The sequence below is a fragment of the Ranitomeya imitator genome, chromosome 1 (genome assembly GCF_032444005.1).
Source record: "Ranitomeya imitator isolate aRanImi1 chromosome 1, aRanImi1.pri, whole genome shotgun sequence".
Lineage (NCBI taxonomy): Eukaryota > Metazoa > Chordata > Amphibia > Anura > Dendrobatidae > Ranitomeya > Ranitomeya imitator.
In genome coordinates this window covers 1,210,709,059-1,210,732,449 of record NC_091282.1, presented here as the reverse complement: position 1 = coordinate 1,210,732,449, position 23,391 = coordinate 1,210,709,059, and the positions used below count along the sequence as shown (strand labels likewise).

The following is a 23,391-nucleotide window of genomic DNA, read 5'->3' as shown; positions in this document are numbered from 1 at the left end:
GGGTTGTGTCAAGCTCACTGAGACGCCTATGCTTGCCCCGTCGTGGTGCGGTCGGGTTAACCAACTCCAGGGTGCCTCCAGTTTAGGAGCTTCCTATGTGGGCTGCGTGAACTGGTAGTCAAGGCTGGTTCTGTAGTGCCAGTAGGCCCAGCTCCCCCTGTAGGACTGTTGGGGTTCGGTAACTGCGGCTGCCTCGCGGCCTAGCTGTTCTCTCCTCTCCTGTGGGCCTTGGGGTCCACCACCTGGTTCCAGCACCGTCAGCTGGTTCCAGGCCGAGCCTTTGGCTTAGGTGCCTCCTCCTGGGTATCCGAGTTCCGCCAACGTCAGGCGGTCCTTGGTAGTGCTTTTAAGCGCGGGCACCTACAGCTTCGTAACCGGGTTCCAGCACCGCCAGCTGGTCCTCGGTCGTGCCATTGGCTCTTGCACACTGGGGCAACGCATCTGGGTTCCAGCACCGCCAGCTGGTGCTCGGCAGTGTTCTTGTCACAGGTGCTCCCTCGTGCCAAGCCTGGTTTCAGCACCGTCAGCTGTTTCTGGGTTGTGTCAAGCTTACTGAGACGCCTATGCTTGCCCCGTCGTGGTGCGGTCGGGTTAGCCAACTCCAGGGTGCCTCCAGTTTAGGAGCTTCCTATGTGGGCTGCGTGAACTGGTAGTCAAGGCTGGTTCTGTAGTGCCAGTAGGCCCAGCTCCCCCTGTAGGACTGTTGGGGTTCGGTAACTGCGGCTGCCTCGCGGCCTAGCTGTTCACTCCTCTCCTGTGGGCCTTGGGGTCCACCACCTGGTTCCAGCACCGTCAGCTGGTTCCAGGCCGAGCCTTTGGCTTAGGTGCCTTCTCCTGGGTATCCGAGTTCCGCCAACGCCAGGCGGTCCTTGGTAGTGCTTTTAAGCGCGGGCACCTACAGCTTAGTAACCGGGTTCCAGCACCGCCAGCTGGTCCTCGGTCGTGCCATTGGCTCTTGCACACTGGGGCAACGCATCTGGGTTCCAGCACCGCCAGCTGGTTCTCGGCAGTGTTCTTGTCACAGGTACTCCCTCGTGCCAAGCCTGGTTTCAGCACCGTCAGCTGTTTCCGGGTTGTGTCAAGCTCACTGAGACGCCTATGCTTGCCCCGTCGTGGTGCGGTCGGGTTATCCAACTCCAGGGTGCCTCCAGTTTAGGAGCTTCCTATGTGGGCTGCGTGAACTGGTAGTCAAGGCTGGTTCTGTAGTGCCAGTAGGCCCAGCTTCCCCTGTAGGACTGTTGGGGTTCGGTAACTGCGGCTGCCTCACGGCCTAGCTGTTCTCTCCTCTCCTGTGGGCCTTGGGGTCCACCACCTGGTTCCAGCACCGTCAGCTGGTTCCGGGCCGAGCCTTTGGCTTAGGTGCCTCCTCCTGGGTATCCGAGTTCCGCCAACGTCAGGCGGTCCTTGGTAGTGCTTTTAAGCGCGGGCACCTACAGCTTAGTAACCGTGTTCCAGCACCGCCAGCTGGTCCTCGGTCGTGCCATTGGCTCTTGCACACTGGGGCAACGCATCTGGGTTCCAGCACCGCCAGCTGGTTCTCGGCAGTGTTTTTGTCACAGGTACTCCCTCGTGCCAAACCTGGTTTCAGCACCGTCAGCTGTTTCCGGGGTGTGTCAAACTCGCTGAGATGCCTATGTTTGCCCCGTCGTGTTGCAGTCGGGTTAGCCAACTCCAGGGTGCCTCCAGTTTAGGAGCTTCCTATGTGGGCTGCGTGAACTGGTAGTCAAGGCTGGTTCTGTAGTGCCAGTAGGCCCAGCTCCCCCTGTAGGACTGTTGGGGTTCGGTAACTGCGGCTGCCTCGCGGCCTAGCTGTTCTCTCCTCTCCTGTGGGCCTTGGGGTCCACCACCTGGTTCCAGCACCGTCAGCTGGTTCCGGGCCGAGCCTTTGGCTTAGGTGCCTCCTCCTGGGTATCCGAGTTCCGCCAACGTCAGGCGGTCCTTGGTAGTGCTTTTAAGCGTGGGCACCTACAGCTTAGTAACCGGGTTCCAGCACCGTCAGCTGGTCCTCGGTCGTGCCATTGGCTCTTGCACACTGGGGCAACGCATCTGGGTTCCAGCACCGCCAGCTGGTTCTCGGCAGTGTTTTTGTCACAGGTACTCCCTCGTGCCAAACCTGGTTTCAGCACCGTCAGCTGTTTCCGGGGTGTGTCAAACTCGCTGAGACGCCTATGTTTGCCCCGTCGTGTTGCAGTCGGGTTAGCCAACTCCAGGGTGCCTCCAGTTTAGGCGCTTCCTATGTGGGCTCCGTGAACTGGTAGTCAAGGCTGGTTCTGTAGTGCCAGTAGGCCCAGCTCCCCCTGTAGGACTGTTGGGGTTCGGTAACTGCGGCTGCCTCGCGGCCTAGCTGTTCTCTCCTCTCCTGTGGGCCTTGGGGTCCACCACCTGGTTCCAGCACCGTCAGCTGGTTCCAGGCCGAGCCTTTGGCTTAGGTGCCTCCTCCTGGGTATCCGAGTTCCGCCAACGTCAGGCGGTCCTTGGTAGTGCTTTTAAGCGCGGGCACCTACAGCTTAGTAACCGGGTTCCAGCACCGTCAGCTGGTCCTCGGTCGTGCCATTGGCTCTTGCACACTGGGGCAACGCATCTGGGTTCCAGCACCGCCAGCTGGTTCTCGGCAGTGTTCTTGTCACAGGTACTCCCTCGTGCCAAGCCTGGTTTCAGCACCGTCAGCTGTTTCCGGGGTGTGTCAAACTCGCTGAGACGCCTATGTTTGCCCCGTCGTGTTGCAGTCGGGTTAGCCAACTCCAGGGTGCCTCCAGTTTAGGAGCTTCCTATGTGGGCTCCGTGAACTGGTAGTCAAGGCTGGTTCTGTAGTGCCAGTAGGCCCAGCTCCCCCTGTAGGACTGTTGGGGTTCGGTAACTGCGGCTGCCTCGCGGCCTAGCTGTTCTCTCCTCTCCTGTGGGCCTTGGGGTCCACCACCTGGTTCCAGCACCGTCAGCTGGTTCCAGGCCGAGCCTTTGGCTTAGGTGCCTCCTCCTGGGTATCCGAGTTCCGCCAACGTCAGGCGGTCCTTGGTAGTGCTTTTAAGCGCGGGCACCTACAGCTTAGTAACCGGGTTCCAGCACCGCCAGCTGGTCCTCGGTCGTGCCATTGGCTCTTGCACACTGGGGCAACGCATCTGGGTTTCAGCACCGCCAGCTGGTTCTCGGCAGTGTTCTTGACACAGGTACTCCCTCGTGCCAAGCCTGGTTTCAGCACCGCCAGCTGTTTCCGGGTTGTGTCAAGCTCACTGAGACGCCTATGCTTGCCCCGTCGTGGTGCGGTCGGGTTAGCCAACTCCAGGGTGCCTCCAGTTTAGGAGCTTCCTATGTGGGCTGCGTGAACTGGTAGTCAAGGCTGGTTCTGTAGTGCCAGTAGGCCCAGCTCCCCCTGTAGGACTGTTGGGGTTCGGTAACTGCGGCTGCCTCGCGGCCTAGCTGTTCTCTCCTCTCCTGTGGACCTTCAGGTCCACCACCTGGTTCCAGCACCGTCAGCTGGTTCTCGGCAGTGTCTTTTGCTCTTGTACCTTCTGCTCCCCATCCTGGTTCCAGTACCGTCAGCTGGTTCCGGGCAGAGCCTTTGGCTTAGGTGCCTCCTTCTGGGTATCCAAGTTCCACCAACGTCAGGTGGTCCTTGGTAGTGCTTTCGGGCACGTGTACCTCCTGCTTAGTAACCGGGTTCCAGTAACGTCAGCTGGTCCTCGGTAGTTCCATTGGCTCTTGGACCTTCGGCTACCCATCCGGGTTCCAGTACCGTCAGCTGGTTCTCGGCAGTGTCTTTTTCTCTTGTACCTTCTGCTCCCCATCCTGGTTCCAGTACCGTCAGCTGGTTCCGGGCAGAGCCTTTGGCTTAGGTGCCTCCTTCTGGGTATCCGAGTTCCGCCAACGTCAGGCGGTCCTTGGTAGTGCTTTTAAGCGCGGGCACCTACAGCTTAGTAACCGGGTTCCAGCACCGCCAGCTGGTCCTCGGTCGTGCCATTGGCTCTTGCACACTGGGGCAACGCATCTGGGTTCCAGCACCGCCAGCTGGTTCTCGGCAGTGTTCTTGTCACAGGTACTCCCTCGTGCCAAGCCTGGTTTCAGCACCGTCAGCTGTTTCCGGGTTGTGTCAAGCTCACTGAGACGCCTATGCTTGCCCCGTCGTGGTGCGGTCGGGTTAGCCAACTCCAGGGTGCCTCCAGTTTAGGAGCTTCCTATGTGGGCTGCGTGAACTGGTAGTCAAGGCTGGTTCTGTAGTGCCAGTAGGCCCAGCTCCCCCTGTAGGACTGTTGGGGTTCGGTAACTGCGGCTGCCTCGCGGCCTAGCTGTTCTCTCCTCTCCTGTGGGCCTTGGGGTCCACCACCTGGTTCCAGCACCGTCAGCTGGTTCCGGGCCGAGCCTTTGGCTTAGGTGCCTCCTCCTGGGTATCCGAGTTCCGCCAACGTCAGGCGGTCCTTGGTAGTGCTTTTAAGCGCGGGCACCTACAGCTTAGTAACCGGGTTCCAGCACCGTCAGCTGGTCCTCGGTCGTGCCATTGGCTCTTGCACACTGGGGCAACGCATCTGGGTTCCAGCACCGCCAGCTGGTTCTCGGCAGTGTTTTTGTCACAGGTACTCCCTCGTGCCAAACCTGGTTTCAGCACCGTCAGCTGTTTCCGGGGTGTGTCAAACTCGCTGAGACGCCTATGTTTGCCCCGTCGTGTTGCAGTCGGGTTAGCCAACTCCAGGGTGCCTCCAGTTTAGGAGCTTCCTATGTGGGCTCCGTGAACTGGTAGTCAAGGCTGGTTCTGTAGTGCCAGTAGGCCCAGCTCCCCCTGTAGGACTGTTGGGGTTCGGTAACTGCGGCTGCCTCGCGGCCTAGCTGTTCTCTCCTCTCCTGTGGGCCTTGGGGTCCACCACCTGGTTCCAGCACCGTCAGCTGGTTCCAGGCCGAGCCTTTGGCTTAGGTGCCTCCTCCTGGGTATCCGAGTTCCGCCAACGTCAGGCGGTCCTTGGTAGTGCTTTTAAGCGCGGGCACCTACAGCTTAGTAACCGGGTTCCAGCACCGTCAGCTGGTCCTCGGTCGTGCCATTGGCTCTTGCACACTGGGGCAACGCATCTGGGTTCCAGCACCGCCAGCTGGTTCTCGGCAGTGTTCTTGTCACAGGTACTCCCTCGTGCCAAGCCTGGTTTCAGCACCGTCAGCTGTTTCCGGGGTGTGTCAAACTCGCTGAGACGCCTATGTTTGCCCCGTCGTGTTGCAGTCGGGTTAGCCAACTCCAGGGTGCCTCCAGTTTAGGAGCTTCCTATGTGGGCTGCGTGAACTGGTAGTCAAGGCTGGTTCTGTAGTGCCAGTAGGCCCAGCTCCCCCTGTAGGACTGTTGGGGTTCGGTAACTGCGGCTGCCTCGCGGCCTAGCTGTTCTCTCCTCTCCTGTGGGCCTTGGGGTCCACCACCTGGTTCCAGCACCGTCAGCTGGTTCTGGGCCGAGCCTTTGGCTTAGGTGCCTCCTCCTGGGTATCCGAGTTCCGCCAACGTCAGGCGGTCCTTGGTAGTGCTTTTAAGCGCGGGCACCTACAGCTTAGTAACCGTGTTCCAGCACCGCCAGCTGGTCCTCGGTCGTGCCATTGGCTCTTGCACACTGGGGCAACGCATCTGGGTTTCAGCACCGCCAGCTGGTTCTCGGCAGTGTTCTTGACACAGGTACTCCCTCGTGCCAAGCCTGGTTTCAGCACCGCCAGCTGTTTCCGGGTTGTGTCAAGCTCACTGAGACGCCTATGCTTGCCCCGTCGTGGTGCGGTCGGGTTAGCCAACTCCAGGGTGCCTCCAGTTTAGGAGCTTCCTATGTGGGCTGCGTGAACTGGTAGTCAAGGCTGGTTCTGTAGTGCCAGTAGGCCCAGCTCCCCCTGTAGGACTGTTGGGGTTCGGTAACTGCGGCTGCCTCGCGGCCTAGCTGTTCTCTCCTCTCCTGTGGACCTTCAGGTCCACCACCTGGTTCCAGCACCGTCAGCTGGTTCTCGGCAGTGTCTTTTGCTCTTGTACCTTCTGCTCCCCATCCTGGTTCCAGTACCGTCAGCTGGTTCCGGGCAGAGCCTTTGGCTTAGGTGCCTCCTTCTGGGTATCCAAGTTCCACCAACGTCAGGTGGTCCTTGGTAGTGCTTTCGGGCACGTGTTCCTCCTGCTTAGTAACCGGGTTCCAGTAACGTCAGCTGGTCCTCGGTAGTTCCATTGGCTCTTGGACCTTCGGCTACCCATCCGGGTTCCAGTACCGTCAGCTGGTTCTCGGCAGTGTCTTTTTCTCTTGTACCTTCTGCTCCCCATCCTGGTTCCAGTACCGTCAGCTGGTTCCGGGCAGAGCCTTTGGCTTAGGTGCCTCCTTCTGGGTATCCGAGTTCCGCCAACGTCAGGCGGTCCTTGGTAGTGCTTTTAAGCGCGGGCACCTACAGCTTAGTAACCGGGTTCCAGCACCGCCAGCTGGTCCTCGGTCGTGCCATTGGCTCTTGCACACTGGGGCAACGCATCTGGGTTCCAGCACCGCCAGCTGGTTCTCGGCAGTGTTCTTGTCACAGGTACTCCCTCGTGCCAAGCCTGGTTTCAGCACCGTCAGCTGTTTCCGGGTTGTGTCAAGCTCACTGAGACGCCTATGCTTGCCCCGTCGTGGTGCGGTCGGGTTAGCCAACTCCAGGGTGCCTCCAGTTTAGGAGCTTCCTATGTGGGCTGCGTGAACTGGTAGTCAAGGCTGGTTCTGTAGTGCCAGTAGGCCCAGCTCCCCCTGTAGGACTGTTGAGGTTCGGTAACTGCGGCTGCCTCGCGGCCTAGCTGTTCTCTCCTCTCCTGTGGGCCTTGGGGTCCACCACCTGGTTCCAGCACCGTCAGCTGGTTCCGGGCCGAGCCTTTGGCTTAGGTGCCTCCTCCTGGGTATCCGAGTTCCGCCAACGTCAGGCGGTCCTTGGTAGTGCTTTTAAGCGCGGGCACCTACAGCTTAGTAACCGGGTTCCAGCACCGTCAGCTGGTCCTCGGTCGTGCCATTGGCTCTTGCACACTGGGGCAACGCATCTGGGTTCCAGCACCGCCAGCTGGTTCTCGGCAGTGTTTTTGTCAGAGGTACTCCCTCGTGCCAAACCTGGTTTCAGCACCGTCAGCTGTTTCCGGGGTGTGTCAAACTCGCTGAGACGCCTATGTTTGCCCCGTCGTGTTGCAGTCGGGTTAGCCAACTCCAGGGTGCCTCCAGTTTAGGAGCTTCCTATGTGGGCTCCGTGAACTGGTAGTCAAGGCTGGTTCTGTAGTGCCAGTAGGCCCAGCTCCCCCTGTAGGACTGTTGGGGTTCGGTAACTGCGGCTGCCTCGCGGCCTAGCTGTTCTCTCCTCTCCTGTGGGCCTTGGGGTCCACCACCTGGTTCCAGCACCGTCAGCTGGTTCCAGGCCGAGCCTTTGGCTTAGGTGCCTCCTCCTGGGTATCCGAGTTCCGCCAACGTCAGGCGGTCCTTGGTAGTGCTTTTAAGCGCGGGCACCTACAGCTTAGTAACCGGGTTCCAGCACCGTCAGCTGGTCCTCGGTCGTGCCATTGGCTCTTGCACACTGGGGCAACGCATCTGGGTTCCAGCACCGCCAGCTGGTTCTCGGCAGTGTTCTTGTCACAGGTACTCCCTCGTGCCAAGCCTGGTTTCAGCACCGTCAGCTGTTTCCGGGGTGTGTCAAACTCGCTGAGACGCCTATGTTTGCCCCGTCGTGTTGCAGTCGGGTTAGCCAACTCCAGGGTGCCTCCAGTTTAGGAGCTTCCTATGTGGGCTGCGTGAACTGGTAGTCAAGGCTGGTTCTGTAGTGCCAGTAGGCCCAGCTCCCCCTGTAGGACTGTTGGGGTTCGGTAACTGCGGCTGCCTCGCGGCCTAGCTGTTCTCTCCTCTCCTGTGGGCCTTGGGGTCCACCACCTGGTTCCAGCACCGTCAGCTGGTTCTGGGCCGAGCCTTTGGCTTAGGTGCCTCCTCCTGGGTATCCGAGTTCCGCCAACGTCAGGCGGTCCTTGGTAGTGCTTTTAAGCGCGGGCACCTACAGCTTAGTAACCGTGTTCCAGCACCGCCAGCTGGTCCTCGGTCGTGCCATTGGCTCTTGCACACTGGGGCAACGCATCTGGGTTCCAGCACCGCCAGCTGGTTCTCGGCAGTGTTCTTGACACAGGTACTCCCTCGTGCCAAGCCTGGTTTCAGCACCGCCAGCTGTTTCCGGGTTGTGTCAAGCTCACTGAGACGCCTATGCTTGCCCCGTCGTGGTGCGGTCGGGTTAGCCAACTCCAGGGTGCCTCCAGTTTAGGAGCTTCCTATGTGGGCTGCGTGAACTGGTAGTCAAGGCTGGTTCTGTAGTGCCAGTAGGCCCAGCTCCCCCTGTAGGACTGTTGGGGTTCGGTAACTGCGGCTGCCTCGCGGCCTAGCTGTTCTCTCCTCTCCTGTGGACCTTCAGGTCCACCACCTGGTTCCAGCACCGTCAGCTGGTTCTCGGCAGTGTCTTTTGCTCTTGTACCTTCTGCTCCCCATCCTGGTTCCAGTACCGTCAGCTGGTTCCGGGCAGAGCCTTTGGCTTAGGTGCCTCCTTCTGGGTATCCAAGTTCCACCAACGTCAGGTGGTCCTTGGTAGTGCTTTCGGGCATGGGTACCTCCTGCTTAGTAACCGGGTTCCAGTAACGTCAGCTGGTCCTCGGTAGTTCCATTGGCTCTTGGACCTTCGGCTACCCATCCGGGTTCCAGTACCGTCAGCTGGTTCTCGGCAGTGTCTTTTTCTCTTGTACCTTCTGCTCCCCATCCTGGTTCCAGTACCGTCAGCTGGTTCCGGGCAGAGCCTTTGGCTTAGGTGCCTCCTTCTGGGTATCCGAGTTCCGCCAACGTCAGGCGGTCCTTGGTAGTGCTTTTTAGCGCGGGCACCTACAGCTTAGTAACCGGGTTCCAGCACCGTCAGCTGGTCCTCGGTCGTGCCATTGGCTCTTGCACACTGGGGCAACGCATCTGGGTTCCAGCACCGCCAGCTGGTTCTCGGCAGTGTTCTTGTCACAGGTACTCCCTCGTGCCAAGCCTGGTTTCAGCACCGTCAGCTGTTTCCGGGTTGTGTCAAGCTCACTGAGACGCCTATGCTTGCCCCGTCGTGGTGCGGTCGGGTTAGCCAACTCCAGGGTGCCTCCAGTTTAGGAGCTTCCTATGTGGGCTGCGTGAACTGGTAGTCAAGGCTGGTTCTGTAGTGCCAGTAGGCCCAGCTCCCCCTGTAGGACTGTTGAGGTTCGGTAACTGCGGCTGCCTCGCGGCCTAGCTGTTCTCTCCTCTCCTGTGGGCCTTGGGGTCCACCACCTGGTTCCAGCACCGTCAGCTGGTTCCGGGCCGAGCCTTTGGCTTAGGTGCCTCCTCCTGGGTATCCGAGTTCCGCCAACGTCAGGCGGTCCTTGGTAGTGCTTTTAAGCGCGGGCACCTACAGCTTAGTAACCGGGTTCCAGCACCGTCAGCTGGTCCTCGGTCGTGCCATTGGCTCTTGCACACTGGGGCAACGCATCTGGGTTCCAGCACCGCCAGCTGGTTCTCGGCAGTGTTTTTGTCACAGGTACTCCCTCGTGCCAAACCTGGTTTCAGCACCGTCAGCTGTTTCCGGGGTGTGTCAAACTCGCTGAGACGCCTATGTTTGCCCCGTCGTGTTGCAGTCGGGTTAGCCAACTCCAGGGTGCCTCCAGTTTAGGAGCTTCCTATGTGGGCTCCGTGAACTGGTAGTCAAGGCTGGTTCTGTAGTGCCAGTAGGCCCAGCTCCCCCTGTAGGACTGTTGGGGTTCGGTAACTGCGGCTGCCTCGCGGCCTAGCTGTTCTCTCCTCTCCTGTGGGCCTTGGGGTCCACCACCTGGTTCCAGCACCGTCAGCTGGTTCCAGGCCGAGCCTTTGGCTTAGGTGCCTCCTCCTGGGTATCCGAGTTCCGCCAACGTCAGGCGGTCCTTGGTAGTGCTTTTAAGCGCGGGCACCTACAGCTTAGTAACCGGGTTCCAGCACCGTCAGCTGGTCCTCGGTCGTGCCATTGGCTCTTGCACACTGGGGCAACGCATCTGGGTTCCAGCACCGCCAGCTGGTTCTCGGCAGTGTTCTTGTCACAGGTACTCCCTCGTGCCAAGCCTGGTTTCAGCACCGTCAGCTGTTTCCGGGGTGTGTCAAACTCGCTGAGACGCCTATGTTTGCCCCGTCGTGTTGCAGTCGGGTTAGCCAACTCCAGGGTGCCTCCAGTTTAGGAGCTTCCTATGTGGGCTGCGTGAACTGGTAGTCAAGGCTGGTTCTGTAGTGCCAGTAGGCCCAGCTCCCCCTGTAGGACTGTTGGGGTTCGGTAACTGCGGCTGCCTCGCGGCCTAGCTGTTCTCTCCTCTCCTGTGGGCCTTGGGGTCCACCACCTGGTTCCAGCACCGTCAGCTGGTTCTGGGCCGAGCCTTTGGCTTAGGTGCCTCCTCCTGGGTATCCGAGTTCCGCCAACGTCAGGCGGTCCTTGGTAGTGCTTTTAAGCGCGGGCACCTACAGCTTAGTAACCGTGTTCCAGCACCGCCAGCTGGTCCTCGGTCGTGCCATTGGCTCTTGCACACTGGGGCAACGCATCTGGGTTCCAGCACCGCCAGCTGGTTCTCGGCAGTGTTCTTGACACAGGTACTCCCTCGTGCCAAGCCTGGTTTCAGCACCGCCAGCTGTTTCCGGGTTGTGTCAAGCTCACTGAGACGCCTATGCTTGCCCCGTCGTGGTGCGGTCGGGTTAGCCAACTCCAGGGTGCCTCCAGTTTAGGAGCTTCCTATGTGGGCTGCGTGAACTGGTAGTCAAGGCTGGTTCTGTAGTGCCAGTAGGCCCAGCTCCCCCTGTAGGACTGTTGGGGTTCGGTAACTGCGGCTGCCTCGCGGCCTAGCTGTTCTCTCCTCTCCTGTGGACCTTCAGGTCCACCACCTGGTTCCAGCACCGTCAGCTGGTTCTCGGCAGTGTCTTTTGCTCTTGTACCTTCTGCTCCCCATCCTGGTTCCAGTACCGTCAGCTGGTTCCGGGCAGAGCCTTTGGCTTAGGTGCCTCCTTCTGGGTATCCAAGTTCCACCAACGTCAGGTGGTCCTTGGTAGTGCTTTCGGGCATGGGTACCTCCTGCTTAGTAACCGGGTTCCAGTAACGTCAGCTGGTCCTCGGTAGTTCCATTGGCTCTTGGACCTTCGGCTACCCATCCGGGTTCCAGTACCGTCAGCTGGTTCTCGGCAGTGTCTTTTTCTCTTGTACCTTCTGCTCCCCATCCTGGTTCCAGTACCGTCAGCTGGTTCCGGGCAGAGCCTTTGGCTTAGGTGCCTCCTTCTGGGTATCCGAGTTCCGCCAACGTCAGGCGGTCCTTGGTAGTGCTTTTTAGCGCGGGCACCTACAGCTTAGTAACCGGGTTCCAGCACCGTCAGCTGGTCCTCGGTCGTGCCATTGGCTCTTGCACACTGGGGCAACGCATCTGGGTTCCAGCACCGCCAGCTGGTTCTCGGCAGTGTTCTTGTCACAGGTACTCCCTCGTGCCAAGCCTGGTTTCAGCACCGTCAGCTGTTTCCGGGGTGTGTCAAACTCGCTGAGACGCCTATGTTTGCCCCGTCGTGTTGCAGTCGGGTTAGCCAACTCCAGGGTGCCTCCAGTTTAGGAGCTTCCTATGTGGGCTGCGTGAACTGGTCGTCAAGGCTGGTTCTGTAGTGCCAGTAGGCCCAGCTCCCCCTGTAGGACTGTTGGGGTTCGGTAACTGCGGCTGCCTCGCGGCCTAGCTGTTCTCTCCTCTCCTGTGGGCCTTGGGGTCCACCACCTGGTTCCAGCACCGTCAGCTGGTTCTGGGCCGAGCCTTTGGCTTAGGTGCCTCCTCCTGGGTATCCGAGTTCCGCCAACGTCAGGCGGTCCTTGGTAGTGCTTTTAAGCGTGGGCACCTACAGCTTAGTAACCGTGTTCCAGCACCGCCAGCTGGTCCTCGGTCGTGCCATTGGCTCTTGCACACTGGGGCAACGCATCTGGGTTCCAGCACCGCCAGCTGGTTCTCGGCAGTGTTCTTGACACAGGTACTCCCTCGTGCCAAGCCTGGTTTCAGCTCCGCCAGTTGTTTCCGGGTTGTGTCAAGCTCACTGAGACGCCTATGCTTGCCCCGTCGTGGTGCGGTCGGGTTAGCCAACTCCAGGGTGCCTCCAGTTTAGGAGCTTCCTATGTGGGCTGCGTGAACTGGTAGTCAAGGCTGGTTCTGTAGTGCCAGTAGGCCCAGCTCCCCCTGTAGGACTGTTGGGGTTCGGTAACTGCGGCTGCCTCGCGGCCTAGCTGTTCTCTCCTCTCCTGTGGACCTTCAGGTCCACCACCTGGTTCCAGCACCGTCAGCTGGTTCTCGGCAGTGTCTTTTGCTCTTGTACCTTCTGCTCCCCATCCTGGTTCCAGTACCGTCAGCTGGTTCCGGGCAGAGCCTTTGGCTTAGGTGCCTCCTTCTGGGTATCCAAGTTCCACCAACGTCAGGTGGTCCTTGGTAGTGCTTTCGGGCACGGGTACCTCCTGCTTAGTAACCGGGTTCCAGTAACGTCAGCTGGTCCTCGGTAGTTCCATTGGCTCTTGGACCTTCGGCTACCCATCCGGGTTCCAGTACCGTCAGCTGGTTCTCGGCAGTGTCTTTTTCTCTTGTACCTTCTGCTCCCCATCCTGGTTCCAGTACCGTCAGCTGGTTCCGGGCAGAGCCTTTGGCTTAGGTGCCTCCTTCTGGGTATCCGAGTTCCGCCAACGTCAGGCGGTCCTTGGTAGTGCTTTTTAGCACGGGTACCTCCTGCTTAGTAACCGGGTTCCAGTAACGTCAGCTGGTCCTCGGTAGTTCCATAGGCTCTTGAACCTTCGGGTAGCCATCCGATTTCCAGTTCCATCAGCTGGTTCTTGGCATTTTCTCAGCCTTCTTGTACCTTCTGCTACATTTCCAAGTTGAAGACCCTAAAGTCGACGACCCGGAAGACCACCCCGATGACGACGACAACGACCCGGAAGACCACCCCGATGACGACGACGACGACGGCGGAGACGACGACGGCTGAGACGACGACGGCGGAGATGACGACACTGGAGACGACGACCCTGGAGACGACGACATGGAAGACCGAGAAGCAGAAGAACAAGAGGCTGCAGAACAAAGAGCAGAAGAACGTTAAGCATAAGACTTAATATCAGAGCAAAAGATATTATCTAAATTATATGCAGAAGAAGACTAAGCAGTGTATGGGGGTGAGTCCGTTCCTCCTCGTGGTGCCCCTGGATAAAGCCTGATGCTGCAGGCCAAACTGAACGCGGACAAATGTAACTTTTGTGACTGGCAGAACGGAAGGTGTAATCTTCCAACTTTTATAGATAACAACTACGGGAATGCCTGTCACAAATGAGAATATGATGAAGAAGTAGAATAGGAAGAATAATAACAGTGGAATAAAAAGAATATGTAGAATAGGAAGAATAATAATAGTTGAATAAAATGAATATGAAGAATGTAATAAAAAAAAAAAATAGGTAGAAGATGAAGAAGAAGATGAATAAGGTGAAGAAGAAGTTGATGTCAAAGATGCTGATGATGATGAAGATGAAAGTGTGGGAAAAGTAAAAAAAAAAAAGAAAAAAAAAGAAGGGGAAGGGCGTGGAATAGTGAAACATCAATATCTGACAAAATAAAAAAAAATTTACATACTCAATATCTTTTTCACTCCGAACGTCTTAAAAAAAAAAAAAACCATGCTATTCTATTTGATTGGGCTAAACCTCATTGCCTTTAATGTCTCCGCCACCTCCCACAATACATCCTACATTATTCTTAGTTGTTTTCCTTCATGTAGAATGAACCTACAAGGCAAGAAAGGGTTTATTTTAATTCTGATATTTTGGTCCCATTGACTTGCATTGGGATCGGGTATCGGTATCGGCGATATCCGATATTTTTTGAATATCGGCCGATCCTATCCGATACCGATACTTTCCGATATCGGAAGGTATCGCTCAACACTAGTCCTCAGTGGTTGATACCTTTTCATGGCTAACTGAAAAGATGGTAAAATGTGTCCTATGAGGAACGGTTGAAGCATCTGAGAATGTTTAGCTTGCAAAAAAGAAGGCTAAGAGGAGACATAATAGCTGTCTACAAATATCTGAAGGGATGTCACAGTTTAGTGAGATCATTCTAATTCTCAATTTCACATGGAAACACAAGAAGCAATGAAATGAAACTGAAAGGGAGAATATACAGATTAGATACTATAGAAAAAACTGTTTGACAGTGAGGGAAATCAATGAGTGGAACAGGTTTCCACGAGAGGTGGTGAGTTCTCCTTCAATGGAAGTGTTCCAACAGAGGATGAACAGACATCTGTCAGAGATGGCTTAGTGAATCCTGCATTTAGCAGGAGGTTGGACACAATGACCCTTCAGTTCCCCTACAACTCCAACATTCTGCGATTATTATAATTATTTATTTATATAGCCCATTTATTCCATGGTGCTGTACATGAGAAAAGGGGTTACAGATAACCTGTACAGTAAACAAATTTACAATGACAGACTGGTGCAGAGGGGAGAGGACCCTGTCCTTGCAGACTTACATTCTATCGGATAATGGGAAGGAGACAGAAGGTCGGGGGAGTGGCAGCTCTGGTGGTGGTGAGGCAGGAGCTCCGGCGGTTGGTGACGCGGCAGCTTCGGCGGTTGGTGATGCGGCAGCTCCGGCGGTTGGTGATGTGGCAGCTCCGGCGGTTGGTGGCGCTTCAGCTCTGGCGGTCGGTGATGCGGCAGAGTGGTTATTGCAAGCTGTAGGCTTTCCTGAAGAGATGGGTTTTCAGGTTCCGTCTGAAGGATCCGAGGGTGGTGGATAATTGGATGTGTTGAGACGTGGAGCTCCAGAGGATGGGAGAAATCTTGGAGGGGGTTGTGTGAGGAACGAATAAGCGTGGAGGAGAGTAGGAGGTCTTGGGAGGATCGGAGATTATGTGAGGGAAGATATTGGGAGATTATTTCAGAGATATACGGAGGGGACAGGTTGTGGATGGCTTTGTAGATCAGTGTTAGTAGTTTGAACTGGATTCTATGACTGTTGTCAATGAAACTGTAACAAATCTACCAAGGTGAAAAAGATCAACAAAATTGTGACTGTTTTCTTTACCAGTCCATGTAATATCTATATTTTACTCACATTGACCAGTGTCTTTCTATCTGCGGCTAACAGGTTATGCCCAAGACTTTCAAAAAAGTCATGGATGCACAAAATATAGACTATCTCTTGGGGTTAACCACATGGCAGTATTTTTGGCCAAAATCTGTTGGTAGAGTGCATTGCATCAAAGTGAAGTTGGAAAAGCACTCTGATAGGAACACTTCACTTACTTTCTGGCATCAGCTCTTGGCTTTGGCAAAAAAATTGAAGACCATAAGTGATCTAGTGATTATGACATCCATTCTCCGAGTCTCGTTTCTTTGAAGGTTTTTGAGATACATTTAGAACAAATTTATATTTAAGGATCTTATGTGCCCAATAATTATGTAGGTCCGGAGAAATATAGTCTTTTCAACAGTATGTAAGATATATCAGAAGATGTTTATACCAGTGATTTGCTTTAATCAAATTCAGAAGATCCGCAGAACTGGAAACAGTTTGTAGATTTAGGCTATGTGCACACGTTGCGGATTTGATACTGCGGATCTGCCGCTGTTTTCCATGCGTTGTACAGTGCCATGTAAATGTATGGAAAACAAAATCTGCAGTGCACATGCTGCAGAAAAAAACACACGGAAACGCAGCTGTGTTTTTTCCACATCATGTCAATTCTTTGTGCGGATTCCGCAGCGGTTTACACCTACTCCTCAATAGGAATCCGCAGGTGTAAAACCGCAGGTGGAATCTGCACAAAAACCACGGTAAATCCGCTGTAAATCTGCGGGTAATCCACAGTGTGGTTTACCTTCGGATTTTCCAAAAACAGTGCGGAAAAATCCACACACCAATCCGCACCGTGCGCACATAGCCTTAATGTTTCCTAACCAATCCAGGTGCCTGAGATCTTCTAGATTTACTCACTGAAGTGGAACAATTGGTGAACCTATCAATTTATTTAAGAACAATAATAGGGTGAAGATTAAATACTAGAGACAATCAAATTTATTCAATGCAAATAAAATGTAAGTTGAATTGTATGAAATTTGCAGGTCACAGCAAATTTGTACAATGTTCATCTAGCATAGCCAGTAAAAGGCCTAGGCAGGTGATGTGGCAGCTATTTTTGTGAGATTTAGAATATCAGCTCAAGAATAAAATTAGAAAAGAAACCCCTAAAATATTGAACAAATATTGCGGACAGATATTTTGTGCAACTATGGCATTGAAGATGATGAGAATGGTAGTCTGTGAATAATAGAAAAAAATGCACTTGCTAATGGCAAAGCGATAGAAGAGGTGTCACCAGCTGCAGTGCCAGACTCAGTGTGATTGATCTGTGATGTGGTGGGATTGGCATCTGTACTACTAAGTTTGAGTTACAATAAAACATTATTCCTTCATTTTTCAAGCACTAGAAATCGGAAGCAAGACAGCACAATTGTTTTTACAGAAAAAAAATGAAATGGCAGATGGTGTGCTCACTTGTCACAATTTTTTCATTTCTCATATAATTGTTTTTGTTTTTAAATAATAAAAAATCCCCAAAACCCTGACATTTAACTTTAAAAGTTTACCAACCTGGAATTTCACTGTTTTTTTTGAGGGTTTACGTCAGTTCATGTCAAGAACATGCCTATAACTGTGAACATTTGTTTTTCTTTTTATTGTGAAGCAAACAACAAATAGGACAAAATAATTGAAAACTTCAGTGTGCATAACAATTCAGCCCCCTAAAGTCAGTACTTTGTAGAGCCTCCTTTTGAGGCAATTACAATTTCACGTCGTTTTGGATAAGTCTGTATGATCTTTCCACATCTTCCCTCTGGGATATTTGCCCATTCCTCAAGGCATGAGTGCTCCAGCTCCTTCAAGTTAGGTGGTTTCCTCTGGTGAACAGCAATGTTCAACTCTGACCACAGATTCTCAATTCAATTAAGGTCTGGGCTCTGACTAGGCCACTTCAAAACACTTTTCCCCTGAAACCACTCAAGTGTTGCATTACCAGTGCTTTGGGTCATTGTCTTATTTAAAGGTGAACCTCGGTCCCAGTCAAATCACTGACAAATAACTAAAAACTGAACATAACTTCCAAACATAAAACTGGTGTGTACAGGTTCATACCAAGAATAGACATCTCTATACGTAATTGGGAAGTGAAGAGGAAAAAGAAGACGCAAAAAAAAAAGAAAAAAAATAGCTATAGCGTACAGAGTGCAACTTTATTTGTTAGGCCTCTTTTCCACTTGAGAGAAAAAAAAGGTCCGTAATCTGGACCAAAAAAAGGGATGAAAAGTATGCATTTGTCATGCGTTTGTGATACGATTTCAATGCGATTTTTTAATCGCACCATCCGTTTTACATCCATATGCAATCCGTTTTTTTTCTCTGCAACTATTTTTATACAGTCATTTACAGGACTCTTTACAGTGTTCTATGCCACAGAATGGTAAGGTATCCGTAAAAAACGGATGGAATACGGATTGTCCGTATTCCATGCGTTTTTTTTCTCGCACCCACTGACTTGCATTGGCGAGTCTCGTCCGAGACCCGCAGCAAGTCGCAGCATGCTGCGATTTTTTTCTCAGTCCGATTTCAGCTGAGAAAAAAATCGCAAATGGAATGTCACCTATTGAATAACATTGGTCCGAGTGCAATCCGATTTTTTTATCGGATTGCACTCGTCCATTTTTCTCGCAAGTGGAAAAGAGGCCTTAGTCAAATCACTGACAGACTGAAACAGATTATACTCAAGAATGTCCCTGTACTGTAATTCACACCATCCATCTTCCCCTTGGCTCGGGCCATTTTCCCTGTACCTGCTGCTTAAAAACATCCTATGGTGGGATGAGCTATGTTGGTTTGGCCCCAGATATAGTGTCTGCCTTGGTGGCCAAGAAGTTCAATTTTGGTCTCATCTGACCACAATACCTTCTTCCATACATTTGGGGAGTCTTTCACATGTCTTTTGGCAAACTCAAAATGATCCCTACAATTTTTCTGTGTAATTAAGGTTTCCTCTAGACACTCTTCCATAAAAGCCATCTCTATGGAGTGTATGGCTTATTGTGATCATGTGTACATATACTCCAGTCTCTGCTTGGGAACTCTGCAGCTTCTTCAGGGAGAGAGGCTGTAAGAGGAAGCATGTATGAGGGTTTGCATGTGTCCCCCAGGATGGGTATAGAGACATATTGAACCCGCTGGAGCGCATTGTGATTACAAGGCAGAATGTAAGTGAGTGTATATTTGGTCACAGTGGTTGACCAAGTCAGATTTTAGGAAAACTCAACAAGGGCTTTTATTTTTGGAGAGATTTTGCAGGTTTGGTAGTGGGGTGAATCTCTCCTTCCACTCATTGTTTTGGGTGGGGTACATGTCCACGAAACACATTTAAAATTTCAGTTTTGACTTGGGTATGTCATTGTTCTGTTTGGAAGCTGAAGAGCAGGAGGCTCGATGCAACCCAGGCCTGTGTAAGGTTGAACACTGAGCCTGGAACAACAGAGCTGCTGACGCACCCATGAGGTATATGGTGGTGCAGTTTGGACACGGACTGTTTGGATGACCCAGCTGCGATCCATGAGGTACTGCTTACCTTGTTTTGTGAGTTTTTCTAGAATAAAGACATTGCATGTTGAACTTTCTTAGGTCTCTGCCTATCTGTTGCACTGTGTGAACATGGCTGCACCACAAGGGATACCTTTGGCCTCTGTGCTGCCGCTGTGATTAATGCCCTCGTCTGGGCTGAGAGTTTTGGTTGCCGGCTGTATCTTGGCAGGTTTATTGTGGTACCATGGCTTTACATGGCAAAAAGAAGAATAATCGCACTCACTATCCTTAAAACATCTCTTTATTTGGAAAACTTTAAAACATAGAGTTTCAGGGGTGAATGGAATGCTTGCAGGATGACTGCCGTTTCTCACCTTCTGGCACTTCAACAGGTCCTACTGTCATAAGCCCCACATAGCTTCTTATACATAGTGGGAGCACTTATATTGTTATATGGTTGTAGAACAACTGTGCCATGGCCAGAGAGAGCCTGGAGGGGCATAGCTAAGTGAACACTCGGTCCTACACTTGAGTCCCTGATAGTGTGATTAGACTTGCACCCAGGTGGATGCCAGGTGCTGCTCCAAGACAAACCCCAGAGCCACAGCAGCTGACCCCCAAGGGGACAGGGATGAAAGACTGGCCCGGTCCTGGTTAAGATGAGAAATGCGGCTAGTAGACAGATTCTGGATCAGGCATGAGCAGGATACGCACAGAAACACAGGACAGCCACATGTACGGGATCACAAGTACAAGGTCACAGGTGCTGATTCAGATGGATCAAGATGAGGACTAGGCACAGGTAGAGCGGGTTTGGTTATAGGCACAGCATCAGGTGCAGACTGCCGGACAGGGTCAGATAAACTGGGACAAACAGGATCAGATTCAGAGAGTACTGGTACAAGGACCTTATAACTAGGTAGTAGGACACTCGCTGGTTCTAACATTGCTAAGGCACCTTCCATTTGGGGAAGGTGCTTTAAATACCTTATGTCTCCCAACCATTAACTGAGGACATATTTGGAAGTGTGCACGTGGCCCCTTTCAGAAGTATTCTCCCAGTAGACCTGCACGGCATGCAGAGGCCTTGGGTGGAGACATAGACTGGGGCCTCATGGCAAGGTACGTGAACATGCCGGCGTTCCTGCTCAGAGGGGGAAATGGACATACGCAGAAGCACCATCCCTGTTCTAACACATATAACCTCCTATATACAGTCTGAGCCCTCACTGATCCTCCTACATAAAGCCATACACATATCCATAAATATACAGTGTCAAAAGTAAGTATTTGACACAATGTCGATTTTGCAAGTTTAACCACCTACAAAGGATGGAAAAGTTTAACTTTTATCATAGGTACACTTCAACTATGAAAGATAGAGTCTAAAAATAAAAATAGTGTAACAGACACTTATTTTCTCCACTATATATTATATTACACACATACAGGAAAAACCGGAGCAACACATACTCAGCGTGATTTTGTTCCCCTGGCACTCAGCTCCCTCGGGGATCTATTTCTTCTTGTGGCCGACATGCACATGCTGGCCAATGACGTCATTGTGTCAGAAGTTCACAGAAAATGCGCCTGAAGCTGAGCTTCTATTCTGTATTGCCGGCAGTGGGTCTTCAGGAAAACTCTCTGCCTGGGGAGTAGAGCCGCGTACCTAACATTGTACTGACAGCACTCTTTCCATGTGCACCACACCCCCCCAGAGTCACGGGCCCCAGGCGGTAGACTTTCTTCATTATATCCATTTCTATGGTGAGGTCACCATAAGGTTACCACTAACATTTAGAGCAATTAGAGTACCTACAGCTCAAATATTTGGGTAAAAATGTTGATCACCTCTATTAAATACATTTCTATGTGAGATACTGTTTTCTTCACATACCTGATTTAAATGCTTTATAGAAACATCTCTGCATGTTAATCGTAGACTCCTTAAGCATAGAGAATGGAACATGTTGAGAGAAGTATTCTTCCAGGAAAACCTTGGGATTGATCTCATATTTAGGATAATAGAGCGTCAGGCAAGGATCCATTGTAGTCATCTTCGTTTTAGATTTTCTAGAACAAAATGTGTATTACTATTACATTATGCCTTTCCTATGATAAATACTCAATTTTTGTAGATTTTTATGTAGAATTGCAGATGAGGCAGAACTGAGTTTGGCGCCGGGCATCACATGAAGTGGAGCCGGCACGGGAGGTGAGAATAGGCTTTATTATTACCATTTAGTTTAAGAAAGGGTTGACCTAGCAGTGTTCAACACCTTTACCATGCGTTGCACTCCACCTGACATCATCGGGCATAGTTAATGGAAGACTGGCCAAAAGGAAGATAGAGGACAGGAGATAGAAAAGTCAATTCGAGGAGCGGAGGTTAAGGTAAGATTTTATTTCACCCCGGCGTGGCCTTCTATACATTTAAAAAGGGGCAGTCGGCCACTTTCCATTTTACTGGAGTTGTCTGAATCAATTTGCAAATATAATTCAGATTCCGGTAACTTTTTGTTTGAAAAATTCAAGGCAAATTCGATTCACTTTTCTCTAGTTATCTGTGTTACCATCACTATGAATACTGTAAATAGAATGCTTTAACATTTTTAAATCCTTGTAAGAGAAAGTTTTACATTTCAAGAATTTAATAAGGTTTTTATAAGCATTATATTATAGATAGTATGTATTTTTTGTAATGTTTAAAAAGAGCATTTTGTGGCATTTTTCGAACTCGGATAAAGAACCCTATGAATGCATTAATCAGCAGATGTTATGTAATTTTTCAACTTGAGCTGTGTTCAATGTTGGCACAAGATCCACCAGTGACTATAGATGATAGTTACAGCTCACCTCCCTCCTCCTTCTTCCCCCTCCCTGCGTTATTACCTCTGCACATGCCCACCGAATGATTTTTAGACTGTGACAGACTTAATTTCATTTTCTTAAGTTTTCACCTACCTTTATATCAGAAAAGTATTAACCTCTAAGAGGTAAAAATTAGCTATGAGGGAATATACTCGTTACTCGAGATTTCTTTAGCATGCTCGGGGGTCCTCCGAGTATTTTTTAGTACTCAAGGATTTAGTTTTTATTGCCACAGCTGAATGATTTACATCTGTTAGCCAGCATAAGTATATGTGAGGGTTGCCTGGTTGCTAGCTAGACTCCTGTCCACAAACTCAATTAATCAGTCAGACTCTAACCTCTACAACATAGCAAAGAGCAAAGAGCTTTATAAGGATGTCAGGGACAAGATCATAGACCTGCACAAAGCTAGAATGGGCTACAAAACCATAAGTAAGATGCAGGGTGAGAGGGAGACAACTGTTGGTGCAATAGAAAGAAAATGGAAGAAATACAAAATAACTGTCAATCGACATTGATCTGAGGCACCATAGAGTATCTCATCTTGTGGGGTCTCCTTGATCATGAGGAAGGTCACAGATCAGCCAAAAACTACATAGGGGGAACTTTCTAATGATCTCAAGGCAGCTGGGACCACAGTCACCAAGAAAACCATTGCTAACACATTGCAGTGTAAAGGTTTAAAATTCTGCAGTGCCCGCAAGATCCCCCTCCTCAAGAAGGCACATGTGCAGGCCCGTCTGAAGTTTGGCAATGAACACCTCGATGATTCTGTGAGTGATTGAGAGAAGGTGCTGGGGTCAGATGAAACACAAAATGAGGTATTTGGCATTAACTCAACTCGCCGTGCTTGGAGGAAGAGAAATGCTGCCTATGACCCAAATAACACCGTCCCCACTGTCAAGCATGGAGGTGGAAACATGATGTTTTGGGGGTGTTTCTCTGCTAAGGGCACAGGACTACTTCCCCACATCAATAGGAGAATGGATGGAGCCATGTACTGTAAAATCCTGAGTGACAACCTCCTTCCCTCTGCCAGGACATTAAAAATGGGTCATGGCTGGGTCTTCCAGCAAGACAATGACCCAAAACATACAGCCAAGACTATAAAGGAGTGGCTCAAAAAGAAGCACATTAAGGGCATGGAGTGGCCTAGCCAGTCTCCAGACCTTAATCCCATAGAAAACTTATGGAGGGAGTTGAAGCTCCGAGTTGCCAAGCGACAGCCTCAAATCCTTAATGATTTAGAGATAATCTGCAAAGAGGAGTGGACCAAAATTCCTCCTGACGTGCGCAAACCTCATCATCAACTACAAAAAAACATCTGACTGCTGTGCTTGCCAACAAGGGTTTTACCACCAAGTATTAAGTTTTGTTTGGCAGAGGGATCAAATACTTATTTCTCACTGCAAAATGCAAATAAATGTATAGAATTTATACAATGTGATTTTCTGGATTTAATTTTTGATATTCTATCTCTCAATGTTAAAAATTAACCTATCCTCAAAATTATAGACTGTTCATGTCATTGTCAGTGGGCAAACTTACAATATCAGCAAGCGATTAATTAGTTATCTCCTTCACTGTATACGATGAGTATACGGCTGTTATACTTGTGATTGAGGTCATGCATTAACTCTTAAAGGTTGTTTGTCAGTGGACCCAAAAAGTGCAACCTTTCCCATTCATTTGTCTTCTGTGTATCTCTGTATAAAGCCAAAATTGTCAAGCCAAAAAGAGGAGAAAACAAGTAAATAAGAAGGTGCCTGTAAATGTTCAGCCACACCAAGGGATCACTGAGTGCTTGGTTTGAACAGTCATTATGTGCTGATAGCTTCCCTGTAATCAGAAGGGAAGCATCGACAGCTTACTATCTGCCCCTACTTTATTAGGCTCAAGAA

At 51.6% G+C, this 23,391-nt stretch overlaps 1 protein-coding gene across 2 annotated transcripts in view; it reads right to left on the bottom strand.

Moving 5' to 3' along the window:
- Positions 1 to 23,391, bottom strand: part of LOC138657286 (indolethylamine N-methyltransferase-like) — a 115,741-nt gene that overhangs the window by 91,588 nt on the left and 762 nt on the right. For both annotated transcript variants that reach the window (XM_069744968.1, XM_069744969.1), the window contains exon 2: positions 20,517 to 20,692. In XM_069744968.1, coding sequence (XP_069601069.1) covers positions 20,517 to 20,676 — 160 coding nt within the window. In that variant the 5' untranslated portion in view covers positions 20,677 to 20,692. The remainder of the gene's footprint in view (positions 1 to 20,516; positions 20,693 to 23,391) is intronic.